Here is an 18976-nt window from a genome sequence, read left to right as displayed (position 1 = left end):
GTCTGTTTTTGGGTGAATTTTTAAATGTGAAATAACACATTTGTATTGCAGCTTGTTAAATAGCTACTGGTGTGGTCTTCAGTTTATCTGCTCCTGTGTTGTCTGTGGCTGTATTGTGGGCAATGACACAAATCACTCAGCAGAACTGCTTGAAGATAATATTGGATTCCCGGGGTTTTTGCATCAGTGTGTTGGAATATCTTAATTTTGCAGGTAACATACATTTCCATGAGCTTATTGCGTTATATTGTGATTTACATTTATAGACAATGTAAAATTACGATAGCATGGTGAAATAGTTTATCCATATCGCCCACTCCTGGGAACAATACTCAGTCTGTCTGTACCACTAGCATCTGTTTTACTGTAAATTGCAGGACACGATCACACGATGCTCTGCCTCTCCATTACATGAGGAAATGATAAAAGCATTTGGATTCATGCATTGTAGTTGACATTTTGCTGAAACTGTTAAGAAATATCACACTCAATAATCATTTTTTGTGGCTCCCTTGTTCTTTTAGAAGATCTTAATATCTTTTCTTTTTCTTCAGCGATGCTGCTCAGCAATCACAGTGGACAGACAGTGACTCATATGTAAACTGGTAGTTGTGTATTTAAATATGTAAAGTATATGTAAAAAACATGTAAAACAACTTGCATACTATACTTTGCTCCTGGCGAACCCTCTCGCACCCAGGAGTCCGAGAGAGAACGAAAAGAAAGCCAGGCCTATGTAAAATATATGAAATGGCCCCCGACATTTTTCCATGAGGGAAATTAAATTACAGTGGTGACAAGTAACGCACCAAATGCCAAGACACACAGGTACATTATGATTTCCCTCATTTGTTTTTGAATAGAATTTATTTTGGTTTCCAGCTTGCCTTCCCGAGAGATGTTTATTTCAGGTGTTGTGTCATTGATAAAGCACAGTCACACATCATGCCTAATTACAACATAACACATTTGACTCTCACCCAATTCAAGGAGCACAGGGGCGCTATCAATGTCAAGATGGCAGGAGGTGTTTGGTAGTAAATCAGCCAAGCCAAACGTCTTCTCTTGTCGCTTTTAACACTGAAATCTTGTATGAACACATTTGCAGATAGGTGTTTTTGTCATTGCTGTATTCCCAGACATGAATACTAAATGTGTATTTTGAATTTACACATGAAAATTTGTGCGCATTTTCGTTAACATTCCTAGTCTCAGTAACTCCCAAGCCCCTTCAATGCAGCCTTAATTTAGGATCCAGCTTAAATCAAGCTAATAGGTTCCATTTCCCTTAACACTCCTCACCTCCCATTTGTCTTTTTCTCCGCATCGCATGATTGCTGCGAGACATACTTTCTCCCCATCAACTATTGCTGTTACTATATCACCGGGCTCCGTTTTGCTTTAACTAGATGGAAAAGTCAATTAATTAAATCTGTCAGGTTTCATCCGGGCCCCTTTGGCACACGCACGGTTACTAAAATAACAAAAACAGCAGCATCGCTGATTAGTAAGAAAGTCGTTGTGCAGGAAACAGCGAGACAGTAATGAAGGAGTCTCCTTGATGTGGCTGAGAACAGAAGCTGCGGCCGCTGCTAGGCCCGCTAAATGTTGGCCAACTTATCTAAGGGAGTTATCTTAAATCCCCCTCAGAGTAAGTACCCTTGAAACGTCAGCACCATAATGTATCATAAGGCTCCTTCTGGAATACAAGACGAGTTGGCAATGCCGGACTGCCGCTCTGTCTCTCCTTTTTTTTTTTTTTTTTTTTTTTTTTTACTCCTCTTCTTCCTCTTTTTTTTTCATTGAACTGGGTCCAAGCCCGTCTCATGAATATGTATTTTATGATGTGTTCTTTTGGCGGTTGATAGCAGTTCCTGTACCTAAGCCCACACATTTTTTTTGAGAGCAAATTAACGACTGTGATAGTGAAGTGTTTTTCATTTTATGTGATAATTTCTAAGTAACACCTGTGCAAGTAGTCGCTGCTTTATCGGTTCTGCTGTGAGATATGGCGCATTGAGTCTCACACACACTCGGATGCATGCACGTGGCGATACGCAGGGAGCTACAAATTCTCATTGTCTTCCATCATAAAAACAGCCTCTATCTCCTGCTACTTGCTCCCTGCATGGTTTTTGACACCTTGGGTGCAAACCTGCAAAAAAAACCTCCATATGCCAACAATCATACCATGTGAGTGATGGTAAGCTCTTACAGTCAAAGATGCTGCAGAGATAATACTATACTGCGGCAAAGCTGAATGCCATGAATTCAGAAATGTGCTTTTTTTTGTTGGAGGTACATGTGACAAAAGGGGTCTTGCTTGCACATATGGTCTTGTTTTAAACTTACCCCCTTCTGTAAGGAAGTGTGCTCTGTTCTGTCATCAAGCTTGGAAATCAATCTAATACCCACTCTGCGCTTCTGTCTGCTTGGCTATTTTAATGTTGGTGATTGCCATGAAAGGGAAATCTGTTATTTTGCATTTATTGCTGCAAAAAATGTAATGCTTCCGGCTGCAGCACTGTCTCAGTTACACTCCACTTGAGTACTCGTATTACAAAATGAAAGGACAGCTGGGCATTAGGGATGTTCCTGGCGATTAATTTCCCTGTTGACTAAATGAAAATTTAAATAAAGACTAGCTGACTAGTCTAAAAACAGGAAAACACTTAGAAAACAGTCAAAATTTAGCACAATTTATTGTGAAGTGTTTGAAACATTGTCCCAAAAAATACTGTGTGCATTAAGAGCCCTTTGAAGCCTTTAATCACTTCAACAACCATGTCAGATTTGGGTTAGGGTTAGGTGTTTTTTTGCGCCGTGCGGTATGAACGTGAACAAGACGGCAAGTCAGTCAAAAGTTAGCCACTAAAATAACATCTGAAATAAATAAATTGCCTCTGAAATGTGGGGCACATTGAACCTTGCAGATTATCTGACAAAAATGATAGCAGTTCACTTGAAAGTTAATAAAACAACATCTAAATTATAATTAACTTTCAGAAGAATTAATTGCTGCTGAATTCATTTTCGAGATCAGACTACTGCCAAACTGAGCTGGTTTTGCAGGAGGAAGTCTCTCCAATTTCCCACCATGCTGTCCTAAAACTCCAAGTCGACTTGAGCATTACCGCGGGGAGGGGGGCTGCTGTCTGACGGCTCTGTAGCCCCCACTAGTGGCGGGCGGCTGCATGACAGTTAAGCGGCCTTGTACGTCCATAAAACACTAATTGGTTTAACCGACTAATATTTCTGGTGCAGACTAGCGAGGGGGCAGACGTTTAATTGTTTAAACATCTAATCGTGTGCATCCCTACTGGGTGTACATTGCAAACTATGGAAACCTTATGTAAACGCTATTGACGACCTTTGAATAACTGCTGATGAGGTCATCTGCCATTACTGAGGCATTGTATACAATGACCTCTTGGTGTTTTGGGAAGACTTACCTTGGGAGTGATCCCATACCATGTATTGTTTGTGGAGTGTCCCCACTGATTGCAAATGTATGCTCGTTCTTATGGTATTATTTTTATGCGTAGCTGTACCCCTCACATTGTTTCGTTCGTCCTGTTTGTCTTGCACTGTCCATCCAAGGGTATCCAAGATATGTATGAGAAGCATACACACAGCACTGATTCTCACTCCGTGGGGGTTAGTCTGGGAGGAGGCTCGACCCTCTCAGTGACCCAGCCCCACCTCTGTCAGAGAGAACACATTTGCAGATCCAGTGGAGAAGGGTAGAAATGCACTGCATCGTCCTGTATAATGTCTCTCTTGGCTGTTGTGCCTGTGCCTTCTATTTAGTCTGTGTCTCCAATTAAGAAATAGTCCTACTGTATAAGCTTCAGGTCCAATTTGCCGCATGGACAGTGTATTTGAATGAGATTACTCCTGCAATAATGTATTTTTTTGTCAGGGGAGTCACAGCATCTGATTTGATGTCATATTTAATTCGGCTCCTCTGCAGCTGTCAGAGCATTTTATTAAAAGCGCTGTTTACTCACAAGGATGTAACTTTGATCAAATGTACTCTCTCACATTGCTTTTAAATGTCTTAAAATACCTGCCAACATACTTGTGTGTACATATATATACACACAAACACACACGCAGTAAATGTGGTTCAGCCGAGTTGTTCAAGCTCTAGTTTTGTTCACTTGTGGCCTTCTGCCAAGACTTAGCTGATGAGCACACTGCCTTTTAACCTCTTAATATTGCCCAAATGGTCTGTTTATGCAGAGATTCATGATAGGCTCCCGGCCCTTCTCTTAAACCCATTAATATCTGCTCCACAAAAAAAAAATCTGATTGCTCTAATCTAGGATTTTTGAATGGGTATTAAGGGCTAGATTTTGAGATGGGGGGAATGTCACTTTGACACGGGGAGCACAACTCCACGCAGGGATGCACGTGGAGAGTCTGATGAAAGGATAGAGGTGTATTCAAAATGTACTGTCGGTATAATTTGAGATTTTGATGTCACTCAGCTTCCCCAGTGCCTTGTCCTTTGATGCGTCGCTCCCGCTTTGACCTTTTGTAACCAGATTTCCTGGCATCCCACAATGGAATTAACTCCCCGCGATATTAAATGCAGTATGGAATGCCTAATGTGAAAAGGATAATGCTTGCGTAGAGGATGGCGGCATTTGTGCACTCTTGGGCTTGTATCGTTTTGCTGAGATTATATTTCTGCAGCAGATCATGGGTGATAGTAGTGGATAATAGAGGGGTTTGGATTGCCTAATCATTAAAGCTGACTTAACCTTAATATCATGATATGGGTTTGATGGGGATAATCCTGAATATCTCATCAGAGTATAGATGAAACAATCTTTTTATCCTCATCTAACAGTGTTTTCTAAATTCATACTTGACTTATGGGATGTGGAGTTGCAAATTTTCACGCACCATTTTGTGAATAGCGACACATCCTAAGTGTTGATCTCACAGCAGTTGCAAGCCAACACCACGTAAATTTCCACTTGATGTTATTCATTGTATGTTAACTAGCAATAGCTTAGCGATGACTTCATCCAGTGTCAGGAGTTCACTGCTGATGGCACTCCCATGAGCTTTAGAGGAAGCCAAGGGCAGCTCTGGCTCATTCAGCCCATCAGAGTGGATCTGGTTAGCCATTCTGTCGACTGGAATTTTGGAGTGAAGCCTGCGAGCACAGTAGTCGTTTCTTAGACCGTGCAAACACATCCACAGGTGCAACAACTCAAGCTGTGAAGTTATGGCTCGTGCCCACAGGAAAGGGGAAACACTGCCGCGTTTCTTATGTCAATTACCAACGGGCCTTGCAAGAATACACACGGGGTCTGGAGCCCATATGCACATGTGAAGACGTATACTCCATACACCGCCAAAGCCCAAAGCAGCGTGTGCCTCATCGCTCACTCCTCATCTCTCTGTGGGAGTGATTTGCTGGTAAGGTGGGGGAGTTAACACATTGATGAGCAAACAACAACATAATATCTGAAAATACATTTTTGCGGTTCGCGCTGCCTTTAGTGTTTGCTTGATCACACCCGGTATGACTTCAGCTGACTGGAGATTGAGCAACTTGCACTGTGATGACAACTTGAAACCCACGATGCCATAAGGACCGCGCACAAAAATGATAAAGCCACGGTGCATCCATCTGTTGTGTTTCTTACTGGAAAAGACAAATTGTCCCTGGAAATGAACAAAGAAGACAATCATGTAAAGGCTTCTGTTCGTCTAACATGTATGTTTCTTATTTTCTATGACAGATTATTAACAGCATCTGGCACCAGAACAACAGGACTTGTGGTCTTGTGGGAAGAGCGGCGCAGTGGAGGGAGCCGTGCCATAAAGGAAGCACCCAATTCGGGCATTTGCCAGCAAAAGACTGAACTCAACTGGGACCTTCGGCAGCGGGCGGTAAGAGGAGGAGGCCATGTGGACCGCACGCCTGCTAGTCCTCGCCAGCCTCTTTGCACCAGCCGCTCTGGGTGAGTTTGGCTCATTAGGGCTTGTGTGTGTTTGTGTGTGTTTGTGTCTACGTGGAGCAGATGCGGGCATAAAAACATACCTCTTGCATTTTGTGAGTGGCATGGTTTGAAGCTGTATCAGAATTCCATCCTTTTGCTACTCAAGCGCCAGATTCTGTCAGCCAACTGCGATAAAAGCCTTTGACTTTATGTCTGTCTGGTTTTCTGTCTATCTAGCGCCTCTTGCTAATTAGCAGTTTTTTTCCTCCTTAAACTCCCTGAAACTTCTTTTTCTACACTTTTCTTATGTGCACTGTCTTGTCTGTTCCTTGTCTCTGATTTTTTTACATCTGTTTTTAGATCTGTCCCTCTTCCTCCCGTCTCAGTCTCAGTCTTGCTCTCCTGGCAATAGGAAATGAACTGAAATTACTTTCAAAGAATCATTAACACCGCTTTGGCTTTGTGGCGCATGTTTAGTATAGCGAGAATTGCAAGAGGAGTAAAGAAAAAAAAAAAAACGACTTCTTTTATCATTTCACGCATTAAGATCTTAAGATTAAGTTGCAAGGACTCTCTTTTCCCGCATCTCAGTAAATGGAAACCACCGTAGTTTTGCAGTGTTTCCCTTTGGCCTTCTGTGAATTGTTTCAGAGGCAAACTAAATTAAGTCATTTAAATTCAGATTAAAAGAAATCAGTGGTGGTGGTCGGGTGGTTTGTGGGTGTGTGTGGAAGTGTGTGTGTCGCGGATGGGGTGCTTGGTCACAATCAACTAGGGTTTAGATGTAGGGAGTGTTGGGAGTGGGGCAGTAGCCCATAACAATGTTAATTTGATATGGCTAAAACCATTAATGGGAGATTTGAAGCTAATTGAATTGTTTTTGTGCTGTGATATCTACACAGGGTGGAGGCAACTGGGCTCATCATCCAGTGCTAATGAAAGCAGGCTACCCGGCTTCGTTAGCTTTGCCTTAATGCTCAATAGGAAGAGGTCAGGGGACAGCAATATGTCATGCGTCTCTCTATAGAGAGCTCTATCGACCAGAGGTTGAGATATTATGGAGCAGCTGATTTAGTGCAGCTCAGCCAATGACAGACCATCATGACCACAGGCTGCAGAATTAATTTTCAATAAGAAATGCCATATATCCAGGTGCTTGTTTTTTAACACATGTACATATGTTATCAGTTTTTAATTACGTGAAAGAGAACAAGTATTTACTTTTTGCAGGCACCAGGTTAGTGTTCTCCAGAGGTGTGAGTTTTTGGTTTTAACTAACTGGGTACAAAGCAGTTAACATGGATGGATGGATGGATGGATAGATGGATGGATAGATAGATAGATAGATAGATAGATAGATAGATAGATAGATAGATAGATAGATAGAAAATTGTCCAGGACTGAAATACTCAAAAAAGCCATGAGGCTTATTTCCGTAGTCCTCTGTTCCAGTACAAGATGGCAGAATAAATATTCAAAAACACATGCAGACAATAAAAAATTAGGCATTTATATACCTACATATTATTTAACAATAGATTTGAGCACTCCCAACATTGCGTCGTACCAACATCCATGATAGTATGCTTAAGTTTAAATAACTATTGCTACATTTATGCCTAGTGTCCACACTACTCCGGCTTCTGGAACCTAGGGGTGGGTGATATGGCCCTAAAATAATTTAATGATATTTCAGATTATTTTTTTGATAACGATATTCTTGATAATATGAAAAATCAAAAATAGTGTTTTTAATTTAAGAAAACAGTATTGCAGCCAAACAAGTAATAAGTTTTACATGTTAACCTAACAGTTTGCCTTCAAATATTCAGTAAAAACTAAACAAAAATTATCTCTCTTTTCTTTACTAACAACAGTTACTCAGAGTGAGATTCAGATTCTGTATACAATATTAATAGTTCAACAAAATAAAATATACCACTAATTACACATTTAAACAGTTCACAGATACAAAAAAAAGTACTCTGGAGCCATATGTTTATATAGATCACATGATTTCCTTCTCTTTTAGCAAAATCCTAAATCATAGAGTTGTTTTTTTTTCACCTGGACCTTTATGCTCTGCCACTTCTCCTCTAATCATCACGCTGTAACCTGTGACAGGCTGTTATGACACCAGAACTATTGCATATTCACATTTATGTATTTTTTTGTCAAGCCCCAAGCGTCACATAGGTTTACATTACTCAAGGTTTAGTCATTTGATGACACCGACTCCTATGTGCACGTGGCAAGACAGTAGGGGAAGAGACGCTGTGCTGCTGCCAGAGGAGCCGCTGAATGAGTTCCCTCTGCAGGAAGGGTAACCCGCCATACCTCACTAAAAGAGTCTGAGAAGTCCGGGGCTGTTGATAAAACATTCAGGATGCCACAGTTTATTCCACATTACTGAAGTTAGTCCTCTTTTTGGAACCACTGCAGAGTCTAATAATTTTGCTGTCAGCCATGCTTGTTGTTGCCATGCGTAACTGTATGATGTCAATATGTCAACAAGTCGAAATATCGTGAGTATCACAATATAAATTTTTCCTGATATCAAAATATATACTGTTATTATCGACATGATATGGCACACCTATTGGAACCTCTGCTGAAACACTGCTAACTCTGCTCCTGTAGTGATGTGCGGGTCATCCCACAACCCTCAGGCAGTTTTGGTAAGCTTGAAAGTATGACCAGTTTCAGACAGGCGGGTCATTATGACTAAGCAGCGTTTTGAGTATATTAGTAATAATTTACAGAAACATTATGCAACTGTCCACCTCCTACCTTCTCTTCCCCTTTTGCTGTCTTCCTCTCTGTGTGTCTCACACAGCTATCAGCTTTATCATCAGCGCTGCTGTGCTCAGGCCATCAAGTTTGTTCATATATGTCAGCTGGGTTATTGATGAACACATACGCTTGCAGGTCGGGCATGGCAGCTTGCCTTTCATAACAGGCGGGGTTGGTGCGGGTTTTAAAACACCCTAACTCGTGCAACACTTGACCTTGCATTTGATTAACATTGACTCAGAAACGCTTCCTACAACAGATGTGTCAATCACACAGTGTGTAAGCATCTCTTGACCCATCTGTGTGAGTCTTCTGTATGTATGCTGCATTTTAGCTGCACTTGGTGACTTTTTTATTTTATTTCAGGAAGTGTACATTGTTTTCTCACTAGAAATCTATTGTCCACAAACACCATTGGAAGAAAAAGCATTTAAGCTTGTCTTGGGATTAAAGAGATGCATATCGATGGCCCATTGGCTGGATGAACACTAACTGTAGGACAGCCAGCATCGGCCAATTAGAAAGTGTCACGGGCGATGGATGTGAGGCGGTTTAAAGAAGATGGACGTCTGAGAAATGCAGCTGAAACGTGTCCACCGCAGACACCCAGTGACAGCCAGTTTATTTAAAGGAAGTAAGATGTGTTTTTGCACGTTTTAGCCCATTTACCACGACTCTAATGTGCTTCACATTAGTGCGGTGTTACTTTTTCCAAGAATACCGTCGTTTTCTGGATTGCTGGCAACATTTTCCTACCCTCCAGGCCGCCATTGCTTCTAGCGTATGTCCGTGTGGTGTGAAAGGGTCGGAAAAGGCATTCATCAATCTTAAAAGCTGTTTGAACCATTTGGAAAAATGGTCGGCAGCAATGCATGCATGATTTATCATAAATGGGCTGAAACATGCAAAAACACCTGCGCAGTCCTTCAAATCAATCATTCTGCTTTGTTCATACCACAGCAATCAATCACCCACTGATCCCACAGGAATAGATGACAAACCATTTATTAACTATGGTTTTTGGTGCTGTTACATATGCCCTAAAGGAACCACACTTGAGCAACACCAGATTAAGTAGTTGACATCCCACGTAAATAATTTGGCAGTTTTACGAAGACTAAAAAAAAAATCATTTAGCAGCCAACCTCGATGCTATAAGCAGAGCCGGCCAGATGTTGCCAGTGAATTGTTCTGCAGCTGGGGAAGCTTGAGTGGGAATATTCACCACGATGTCATTGTGCATGTTTCTCCCTGAGAGTGTTGGAAATGTGTACTCCAGGGGATGCTGGCCTACTTTGGGAACTACAGTCCCTTTTGTCTATACACAGACAGGCACAGGCATGCACACACACGTGCGCTGATGAAGAGCACTTTTTCTGACACACATGTCAAGTTTCACGTATAATAATCACAACATGCTTGCAGAAAAATGCACACACACACATGTTTTGTGTTATCAAGGAGCCTGTAATTGAAGCGGCGCAGCGTCCTGTCCTTTCTTGTCTTTATTTGTATGTCAACATGCATCCGACTGTCTGACACTTTACACTTGTCTGAGGAAAATGAGGAATATTTCTGGACAAGCATGATAAAATAAAGTCAATGATAGAACGCAGCTTAAGGAGCGGTGGGGATTTGTGGCTATGTGTGGGTGGAGTTGTGCGTCTGCGCTTGTGTATGTGATCCCTGTGTGTGTGTGTGGCTACAAAGTCTTGCAAGATTAATAAAAAAAGTTCTATCACAGATGCTGTCACTGGGTTGAAAAATAAGTAAAACGCACCCTTGTCATTGTTTTGGTAACAGTGAATAACAATGAAAAAACAATGTCCCAAACACTCTGGCCACGCCTGAGTAGCACATTAATCATGCGTTTCTGTGCATGTAAAATGCTCCAGGAAGGATTTTGTATTCATTCCACTTAATACCACCCCATGGAATCGGAGACATAGCGGCTATAATGGATGATGGGCTCGTGGACCAATCCAAGAGACGAAAGCGTGAAGTCTGACACATATTTTTCATGGTCAGATACTAGTGCATACATCAAGCCTGGAAGCAGATATCATCCTACCGGGGGGAATAGGTACGTAATGAAGGATGGATGAGACAGCGGGGCAGATGTATGCCTGACGCATCTGTTCGGCATATGTGTGTTTGCAGGTTTTTGTAGCTTTAAAACAATGTCAGTTAAGTGGCATTTCTGCAAAAACGGCAAAGAAAGACCCCTTCTTTCATCCATACGACTCCTTGCAGAGTACACAAAGTTGAATCCAAGCTAACATGCACCTTCCAAACACCCTCTGTTGCTCACGTTGAGGTATCAGCACCAATACGCCAAGGATAGCTGCATCTAACCAAACAAGGGCATTAAACCCTAACGTCGGTCTCACTGTTCCCGTATGGATCCACTTAATTAATCTCCTTGTGCCAGGGCAGCGACTCCATCCGCCAAGGCATCCCTGGATTTGCCTAATTTGCTTAATTAATTAAACAAATGATTTATTTGAGCTCCTATTTCAAAGCAGTAGAAAGTTCTTTGTAGAGCCCACTGAGGCATGTACTGTTTTGTTGCAACTGAGATGCCTCTTGAAGCACTGAAAATAAGTGGGCTTTGGAGTGGGCGGGTGTCAATCATTCATTTGCGGCGGCATAATGTACAGACAGATACAGTGCCTCAGCGCTGGGGTAAATTATATATGCGTTTGAATGTGACATTAGATTAAGAAAATAACTTTCAACACTGTCTGTGTTTTATGAAGGTGAAGGAAGGGACGATTACAGTTACATTGTTTCACTCTGGTGAAAGTAAACAGAAAAAAATACAGTTTAATGACTGTTGGAAGTTTGCAGCCAAATTCTCAATAAGAAAACAGGCTAATGTATTTTGAGGTGTCATATGAGTGGGTGGTGGAAGGCTACATAAGTTCCAGAAGTGAGCCGAGAGAATTGACTTTGTGCAGTGCCCTGCATTGTGTTCAGATCGCAACTACCAGCTGATTCCAAATGACTAGAGACACTTAGTGCCAAATTGGTCCAAATTATGGTTCTTAGTGTTGGCAGGTGTTAGATTAAATTTATGTTTTTAGCCCAGCCACATAACAAACCTTTAAGTCAGTGTTCAGTATGCACCATGTATATCTATTTTACAAATGAGAACACAAAGTTTGTCTTTTGATTTGCATCGTTATCTCCACTAAATTGCTTAGATTTTACTCACATTTTGCATGGCATGGGGCGATATGAAAATTTTGAGTCACAATTATTCCTTCCAACATAATTGTGATTCATGATATTATTGCATTAGTCATTAAAGTATGCTTCATGGCACTAAAACATACTGAAATTACTTAACTTTACATTATGTTAAGAAACAAATCCCGGGCAGGAGAGACATCTTTTTTCTTAGTGAAAATCAAACCAGGCAATGGCATCATATCTTTCAATATGAAATATTCCATTGCTTGATCAAGTGAGGTTGATGTGTGTGCAGCCTGTTTTTTGCAGAATCTTCTTTATTGTTGGTTTTCCAGCCGTCTATTTGGGTGCTAATCTCGATATTCACAATTAACTCGATAATGGAATTCACAGATCATTTTAGTTTTTATTTATTTATTTATTTATTTTTAATGGCAGTCCGTGATAAAATCACATATCGTCCCATTCCTGGAGCCAAATATTGTGCTCATACAACATGTACTAGAGCAGGGGGATATAATGATGATAATAATAATGATGATGATAATCACGATCATCTTTATAAAGCGCTTTTCAAAACAGAGTTACAAAGTGCTTTACATGTCAATAATTAAAACAGACAACACATGAAAACAACAACTTTTTAAAGAACTGATAAAAAAATTGTGTATAAAAACAGGGAAAAAAAGACAGTTTAATGTACTTACGTATATGAACTTACAGATAAGGAGAAAACTAAACTAAATGCCTCAATGTTGATATTTCGATGAAATTGTGGATATAATTTCTAAGTGGGTAAACGCAAATAAAAAAACAGCTGCAACAGTATGGTAAGTTCGGAACATCACTTTGCTGTAACGTCGCCTTTAAAACCAGGAAGAGACAACACTTAAGATACTACAGTATCCTAAATCTAAGACAATATCAGTACGAGCTAACAAGGACAGTGAATGTCATATACAGTACAGAGGAAACAAATTGATGCTGTATCATATCTGTGTGACGGTGGCCTTAAATCATGTCAGACAAAATGCAAAAAAACAAATACAAAATGGTTCATATACCAAATGTATAGCTGTAGATTTTTTGACAGCCGCACTAGAAGCTCTGTGAACCGAGGGGACATTAATGCCTGAACCAAATTTCATGGTAATCCATCCAATAGCTGTCACAATATTTCACTCAAAACCACAAATGTAAACCTCATGTTGAAGTTAGAGGGAAAGTCAGGGGTTCCAAAGTCATTACGGTTCATCCTCTGGGGCCCATGAATCTCTGTAAAGAGGCAGTCTATCCAACAGTTGTTGAGATATTTCAGTCTTGACCAAAGTGGTGGACTGACACTGCCGTTCCCAAACTCTTGTTTCCAGCCTCGTTTGTATGTTTATTTAGTTAGAGCCCAGTGCCAGTTATGCAAGATACTATGCCTCATTCACTTTGGATAAGGCCCTGAGAATGCAGCATCCCTCAGACTGGAGCTTGGAATGTGGACTGTACTGCACATACTGGGGCAATAAATGTCAAGGCAAGGCCACAAAAGCACTAAACTGGCGCTAGCAGGAAAACATCAGCTCGTGCCCGCTGACATTAGTACGTCCCTGATGCACAGTCACTGCACTTGATCTATGCTGGCATGATAAAACGGCACCATCCGTGATAATAAACTTAAATCAGTTTAGTCTTAAGTGTGGGCATGATTAGACAATAGAGATACAGTTTAAACTTCTGAGTAGGAGAGATCTGACTCAAGATCCAGATATTTTAATCTCACAATAGAGCTATTCATCGTTGGTAATATGCATAGTTTAAATAATTTTCTTCCTTGACTTTCACATAAAAGTTTGATCGCTTTGAAAACGGTTTTGATGAGATTCTTAAAAATGCCTTAGGTTTAATGCTTTAACAGATTTTTTATTTGCAGCTCCTTTTTCCTGAAAATGGATTATGCCTTTCCCATAAGCCACACAAGGCTTCCTGAAAATACATAATAGTGTTGCAGTTAGGGAAAAAAATTACTTCGTTTTTATACCTGCCCTAAGGGTGGCCTGCACAGCTGTCATTTGGATGCCAGCTTATTTCATAGCTTCTTTCTGAATGCTATTTTTTTTTTTTTTTTTAGTTTTTGCTTTTGTATAGCAGTTTTAGTGGGTCTCGCTTTGTCAGGACATGCGGCCTTATTTCAATAGGACTGCTAGATTTGTATTTAAAGTTAATATACTGGGTTTAAAATCCACTTTTCTTTGTATTCAGCTTCGATTCTCACTTCCATGTTATCCCCAGTAACATTTTGTGTGGCATTTGGCATCGCGCACAGAAATCCCCTTCTCTTTTTATGCTCTTCTATAATGAGTGAAAAATCAATACCTGCTTGATATGGGGAATAAAAGAATGGCCTTTGCTGCCCATGGCACAAGTAGTGACTGCTTGACATTGCCAAATTGCTGTCAGAACTTGCAACCCAAGAGGAATGAATGACAGCAACATTAAGAATGGCAGGGTGGGGTTAAATACCCCTGCATGTTTTATAGGTGTCCGTGCTAGGACCTGTGTATATCTTCCAAATAAATGAATTAGACTCCCCATTCATTCAGGTCGGTTGCACAGGCATAATTTGGTAAGCGCTGAATGATGCCATTTAAAGTGGACTTGCAGCTGGCTGAATGGTGTTTAATGAGGACAGATATTGACAGCAAGGTCAAGTGGCAGTGGATGTTAGTTTACATTAGGCTGCATAATGTGCGCGTGCGTGCAGTGCACGTATGTGTTTGTGGTCTCTGGCGGAGAGGAGAGAGAATCGCTTAGTAACCCCGCAGACCAGCTCACAGGGCAAAATTGGTGGGCGTGCAATACCACAGGGTTTCCCACACTGCATAACAGCAGGGGTCAGGCAGTAATTTGGGGTGTGGGCGGAATGTGAGGAGCAGGAAGGGCAAACAGAAACCACGCGGAGAGACAATGCAGCGACCTATGCTTTACTCAATTTATGAAATTAATTACTTTTTTCCTTCCTACTGTGAAATGTATACCAGCAACATATGCTTCTCATCCCTCGCCTGTGAAGCAATCCAAAGCGTCCACATACATGTTTGCATATGTGACATCTTTGCATTTTGACAACATGCTCGGTGCTGTGAAAACTGGGCAGATGATTACATGTTGGAATGTTAGGCACTACAGTGCTATATATGCAAATGTATCAGCTTTGTAGGATTGCCACCCCCTACCCCCCCAAGCTCTGTTTCAGCCATAAGGCTTTCACAATCATGGGTGAGGTTATGACAGTGTGTGAGTGAAGCATGTAGAGGCTGTCGCGCCTCCCCACCCACCCACATGATGAATTATTGCTGCAGCAGTACATGATTATAATACATGCCTGGAGGCTATACTATATGCATATTTGCTAATTATTTAGATTACAATCTCCCCTTTTTAAACCACATGTTGCTAATAACATGCCCTGGTATTTAGATTTTTTAATGTGTTTGTGTATGTGGTGAGGAAAGACATCTATTAAGGATGTTTATCTCGGCCTGTCAGAAGATTCAGCATGTATCTGGGTAGAGCTGCCCCCCTGATAGTCCAACCAAATGTTCCTTGTCCAGAAAGGTCATTAGTCTGCAAGATTTCATTGGTCACTTAGTTGCAGAAAAAAACAAAAACAAACAAAAAAAAAACACGTGGAACTCTGTTAGGAGCTGCGACTTGTCAATATAAATCAAAACCTATATGACTGGACCATGTGGGAATTTAATTTGAAATGACAGACAGGAAGTGTCCACGCTCAGCAGTCAGACAAGAGTCACGTTAATTTCGAGGGCTGGTACCTGCAGTTATTCCACAGGCTAGTTAATAACATTAAAATATTTTCTTCTTGATTATACCAATGTGACTAAAATAAATCAAATATTTCCTTAATTTTTATTCAAATATTAAACCAGAAATGAGATAAAAAAAATTATAACAAGTGGTTTCCCCCTTTCTCCAGTCTTTGTGCTAAGCTAAGCTAACTGGCTACTGGTGGTAGCTTCACATTGAACAGATTATGTATAGATTTTCTGATGTAATTTCCTCCAAAATGCGAATGAATGTAGTTCCAAAGATGTCAGACTATCCCTTTAAGATACAACTGCACATTGTGGAGACAGTTGATGCAATGTAAATACTTCCACTGTACATGGTGTTGAAAGCAGGTATGTGATGAGGGAAAGCAGCTAGGTAGCAGGAGAGCAGCAAGTCATACACATTATCTCTCTCTCTCTCTCTCTCTCTCTCTCTCTGTCTCTCTCTCTCACACACTCACACACACACACACACACACACGCATATATAGGAGTGCAGAGGGAGAAGAGAGTTACTTGGAAAGATGACCTTATCAACATATTTTTTTCCTGAATGTCACACAGACTTCAGGTCGGAGCTGGTTGTGTATTGATGTTGCTGAATCTCTCTCTCTTGTATTGTTTTTTTTTTTTTAGAGACAGTTCATGTTTCCACCTCTACAATCTAACTAGCTAGCTAGCTCTAGCTTTGTTTGTCCTTCTTTCACATTTGACTGTTGATCAAGTTGTCGTGTTTTTGGCACTGTTCGGTGACATTGAGACACACGGATCTTATTTCAAGGGAAACTGCCCACTTCAGCTTATGTAACATGTTGTTTAATGGCCACACAACAGCACACAGTGAAATGCTTTTCCTGTTGTCCCAGATGAAATACACTGGTAAGGTGGCCGACAAGGGTCCAAAACATTGCCCTGAGGAGAGATGTGCTGCAGTTTCAGAGACAATGCCAATTCAAAAATACATATGAATATCCAAAATAAATACAGCAATGGAAATATGCTGCTAATGAAAATAATGTGCTGCAGAAAGCCTTTTCAAAAACATTAACAGCAAACACGCTGCAAATACAGAAACACTGCAAAGTCTAAAACACGCTAACCCTGAAAACAAATGCAACAGAAAAATGCTGCATATCCATTCAACGCAGAGAAAGTTCTCTAGGCCTCTAGGGGGAGCACTGCTTAATTTTTTGACTTAACAGAGAGACAAAATGAGAGCATGGATAAGTAAGGTGACCTGGATACAGCATTGAAGGCGAGGCCACATTCATTCCTGTGAAGGTTGCTCAGTGGCGCATAAAACATAACCTGGATGATCAGCAGTGTTTCTGCACTGTGCAGCCCACGGAGCAGGTGCACTAGACACTTACAGTTGCTGAGCATGGCCAAGTGTGACCGAACTGCTACCTTCCGCTGGCTACTTCTGGGCTAGTGCTGCATTACCTTGAATGGGGATAAAATGATTCAATGGTATGGCTCTTGTAGACTTTCCAAATGTTATTGGGCCAAATTGATGGTGAAACTCATTTTGTGGGGGTTGTGTAACTATCAAATATATTCATCCACTGATTTACAGACGTCTCTTTCACACTGTAGTCTATGGGAAAAAGTCTTTTTGGGTCACAGGATATCAGGTGTAATTACACTGTTTGGCCACTACAAAAATTGCCATCAAAGCCTGCCGCACTTCCTGGGGACCTGGATGAGAAAGTGTTTTTGTGTGTGTGTGTGTGTGTGTGTGTGTGTGTGTGTGTGTGAGTGAGACGACATAAGAGGTACGCATTCTTTTTAAAATTTGGCCTTCTTCTTTTACAATAGTCCAACAGGGCAACAGATTTACATAGCTCCCCCTAGAAGCCTGAAGGACTTCTTATGTGTTGATTTGATTTCCAGCAATTTTCTGTCGCATTTGTTTTTTGGAGTTTGTGTGTTTCTGACTGTGCATCATCATCATGTTTGCTGTTAATATATTTCCTCTGTCTCTCTGCAGCACATTTTTTTCATTTGCAGCATGTTTCTGCTGTTGCATTTTTTTGGATTTGCCATCATTTTATTGTCTGGACACGTTTTGGACTGTTGTTGCGCACTTGCCCTCGTTGACCACCGTGCCCTGGCGCTGATGACAGAGTCAGCTTAATTGCACCCTGTCACTAGAACTAGATAGCAGGCGAAGCAAATGAAGGGCATATTGTTTTTAAAAAACTGTGTTTAACAGTACAGTAACAGCACCTGAACAACAGTCTCTCTGCATTCATTTGCACATTGTTGATAAATCTCTGTTGTTGTAAATCTTATAGACTTGTATTTTTCGATGCATAAGGCATTGTTGTTGTTGTTGTTGTTGGGAGCAATTGAGGGCATTAGAGAACTGCAGAGGGAAATACAGGTGCCTTCCTTAATACGATTCAGGGGACGGAGTGAAGCGATACCACCTTTATTCGACCAACAAAGAGAATAATTGAAAAGTAAAAGGGGTAAAGGATTAATTAGTAATTGTTCCCTTTGATCTCTCTTTCTTATGCAGCACTCGAGCTATCAGGGTGAATTTTAATGTATTCATACACAAACAAAGAATACTAAAGATCTAATGCCATTTGCTTCAAACTAAAGTTCACCACAGATGCAGCAAAAACCAATTACGGGCAAGATGGTGTGTGACCCTGCTCTTTCTTCCCTCAGCTCGGTCATTGAATAAACCAAGCATGCACAGTTACTGGTGATTTTGTCTCAGCGAATCAATATGAAGTATTGTAAAGTCTGCATTTGGAGCAAAGGGGTGGGTGGGATCAAATGATACTGTGGCACAGATTAGCCCATGAGACCTTGGGGATAAGAGAGAAGAAGGAGTGAGCGATAGAGAGGTTGTGGATGCGGTGGTGTGGGGGAGGTGGGGCGATACTGGAGATGGCCTTCAATATGGCCCAGTGGCCTTGTAGGGGAATTCAATACAGCCATTGACAAAAGAAGGCTTCCATTGTGGAGGATCCAGCCTCCTTTGGGAAGCTGTTCCATTTCCTTACTAATTGTGCTCTCATTAAAATAAAAGGAAGGAGAGAGGGGAATGGATAGCGCGGGGGAAATGGTAGCTCCTTGTTTGGAGGGACACCAGGGTCAAGTAGTTTACAGTTCCAGCTTTACACTGGATGGAAAAAACACTGCAGTTTATGTATTTTATGTACTGGCATG

At 41.1% G+C, this 18976-nt stretch overlaps 1 protein-coding gene across 10 annotated transcripts in view; it reads left to right on the top strand.

Annotated features, from left to right (window-relative positions):
* Positions 1 to 18976, top strand: part of LOC117246452 (adhesion G protein-coupled receptor L3) — a 322005-nt gene that overhangs the window by 112581 nt on the left and 190448 nt on the right. For all 10 annotated transcript variants that reach the window (XM_078164394.1, XM_033610365.2, XM_033610368.2 and 7 more), the window contains one exon: positions 5763 to 5984. In XM_078164394.1, coding sequence (XP_078020520.1) covers positions 5930 to 5984 — 55 coding nt within the window. In that variant the 5' untranslated portion in view covers positions 5763 to 5929. The remainder of the gene's footprint in view (positions 1 to 5762; positions 5985 to 18976) is intronic.

The sequence above is a fragment of the Epinephelus lanceolatus genome, chromosome 22 (genome assembly GCF_041903045.1).
Source record: "Epinephelus lanceolatus isolate andai-2023 chromosome 22, ASM4190304v1, whole genome shotgun sequence".
Lineage (NCBI taxonomy): Eukaryota > Metazoa > Chordata > Actinopteri > Perciformes > Serranidae > Epinephelus > Epinephelus lanceolatus.
This window is presented reverse-complemented; position numbering and strand designations above follow the sequence as displayed.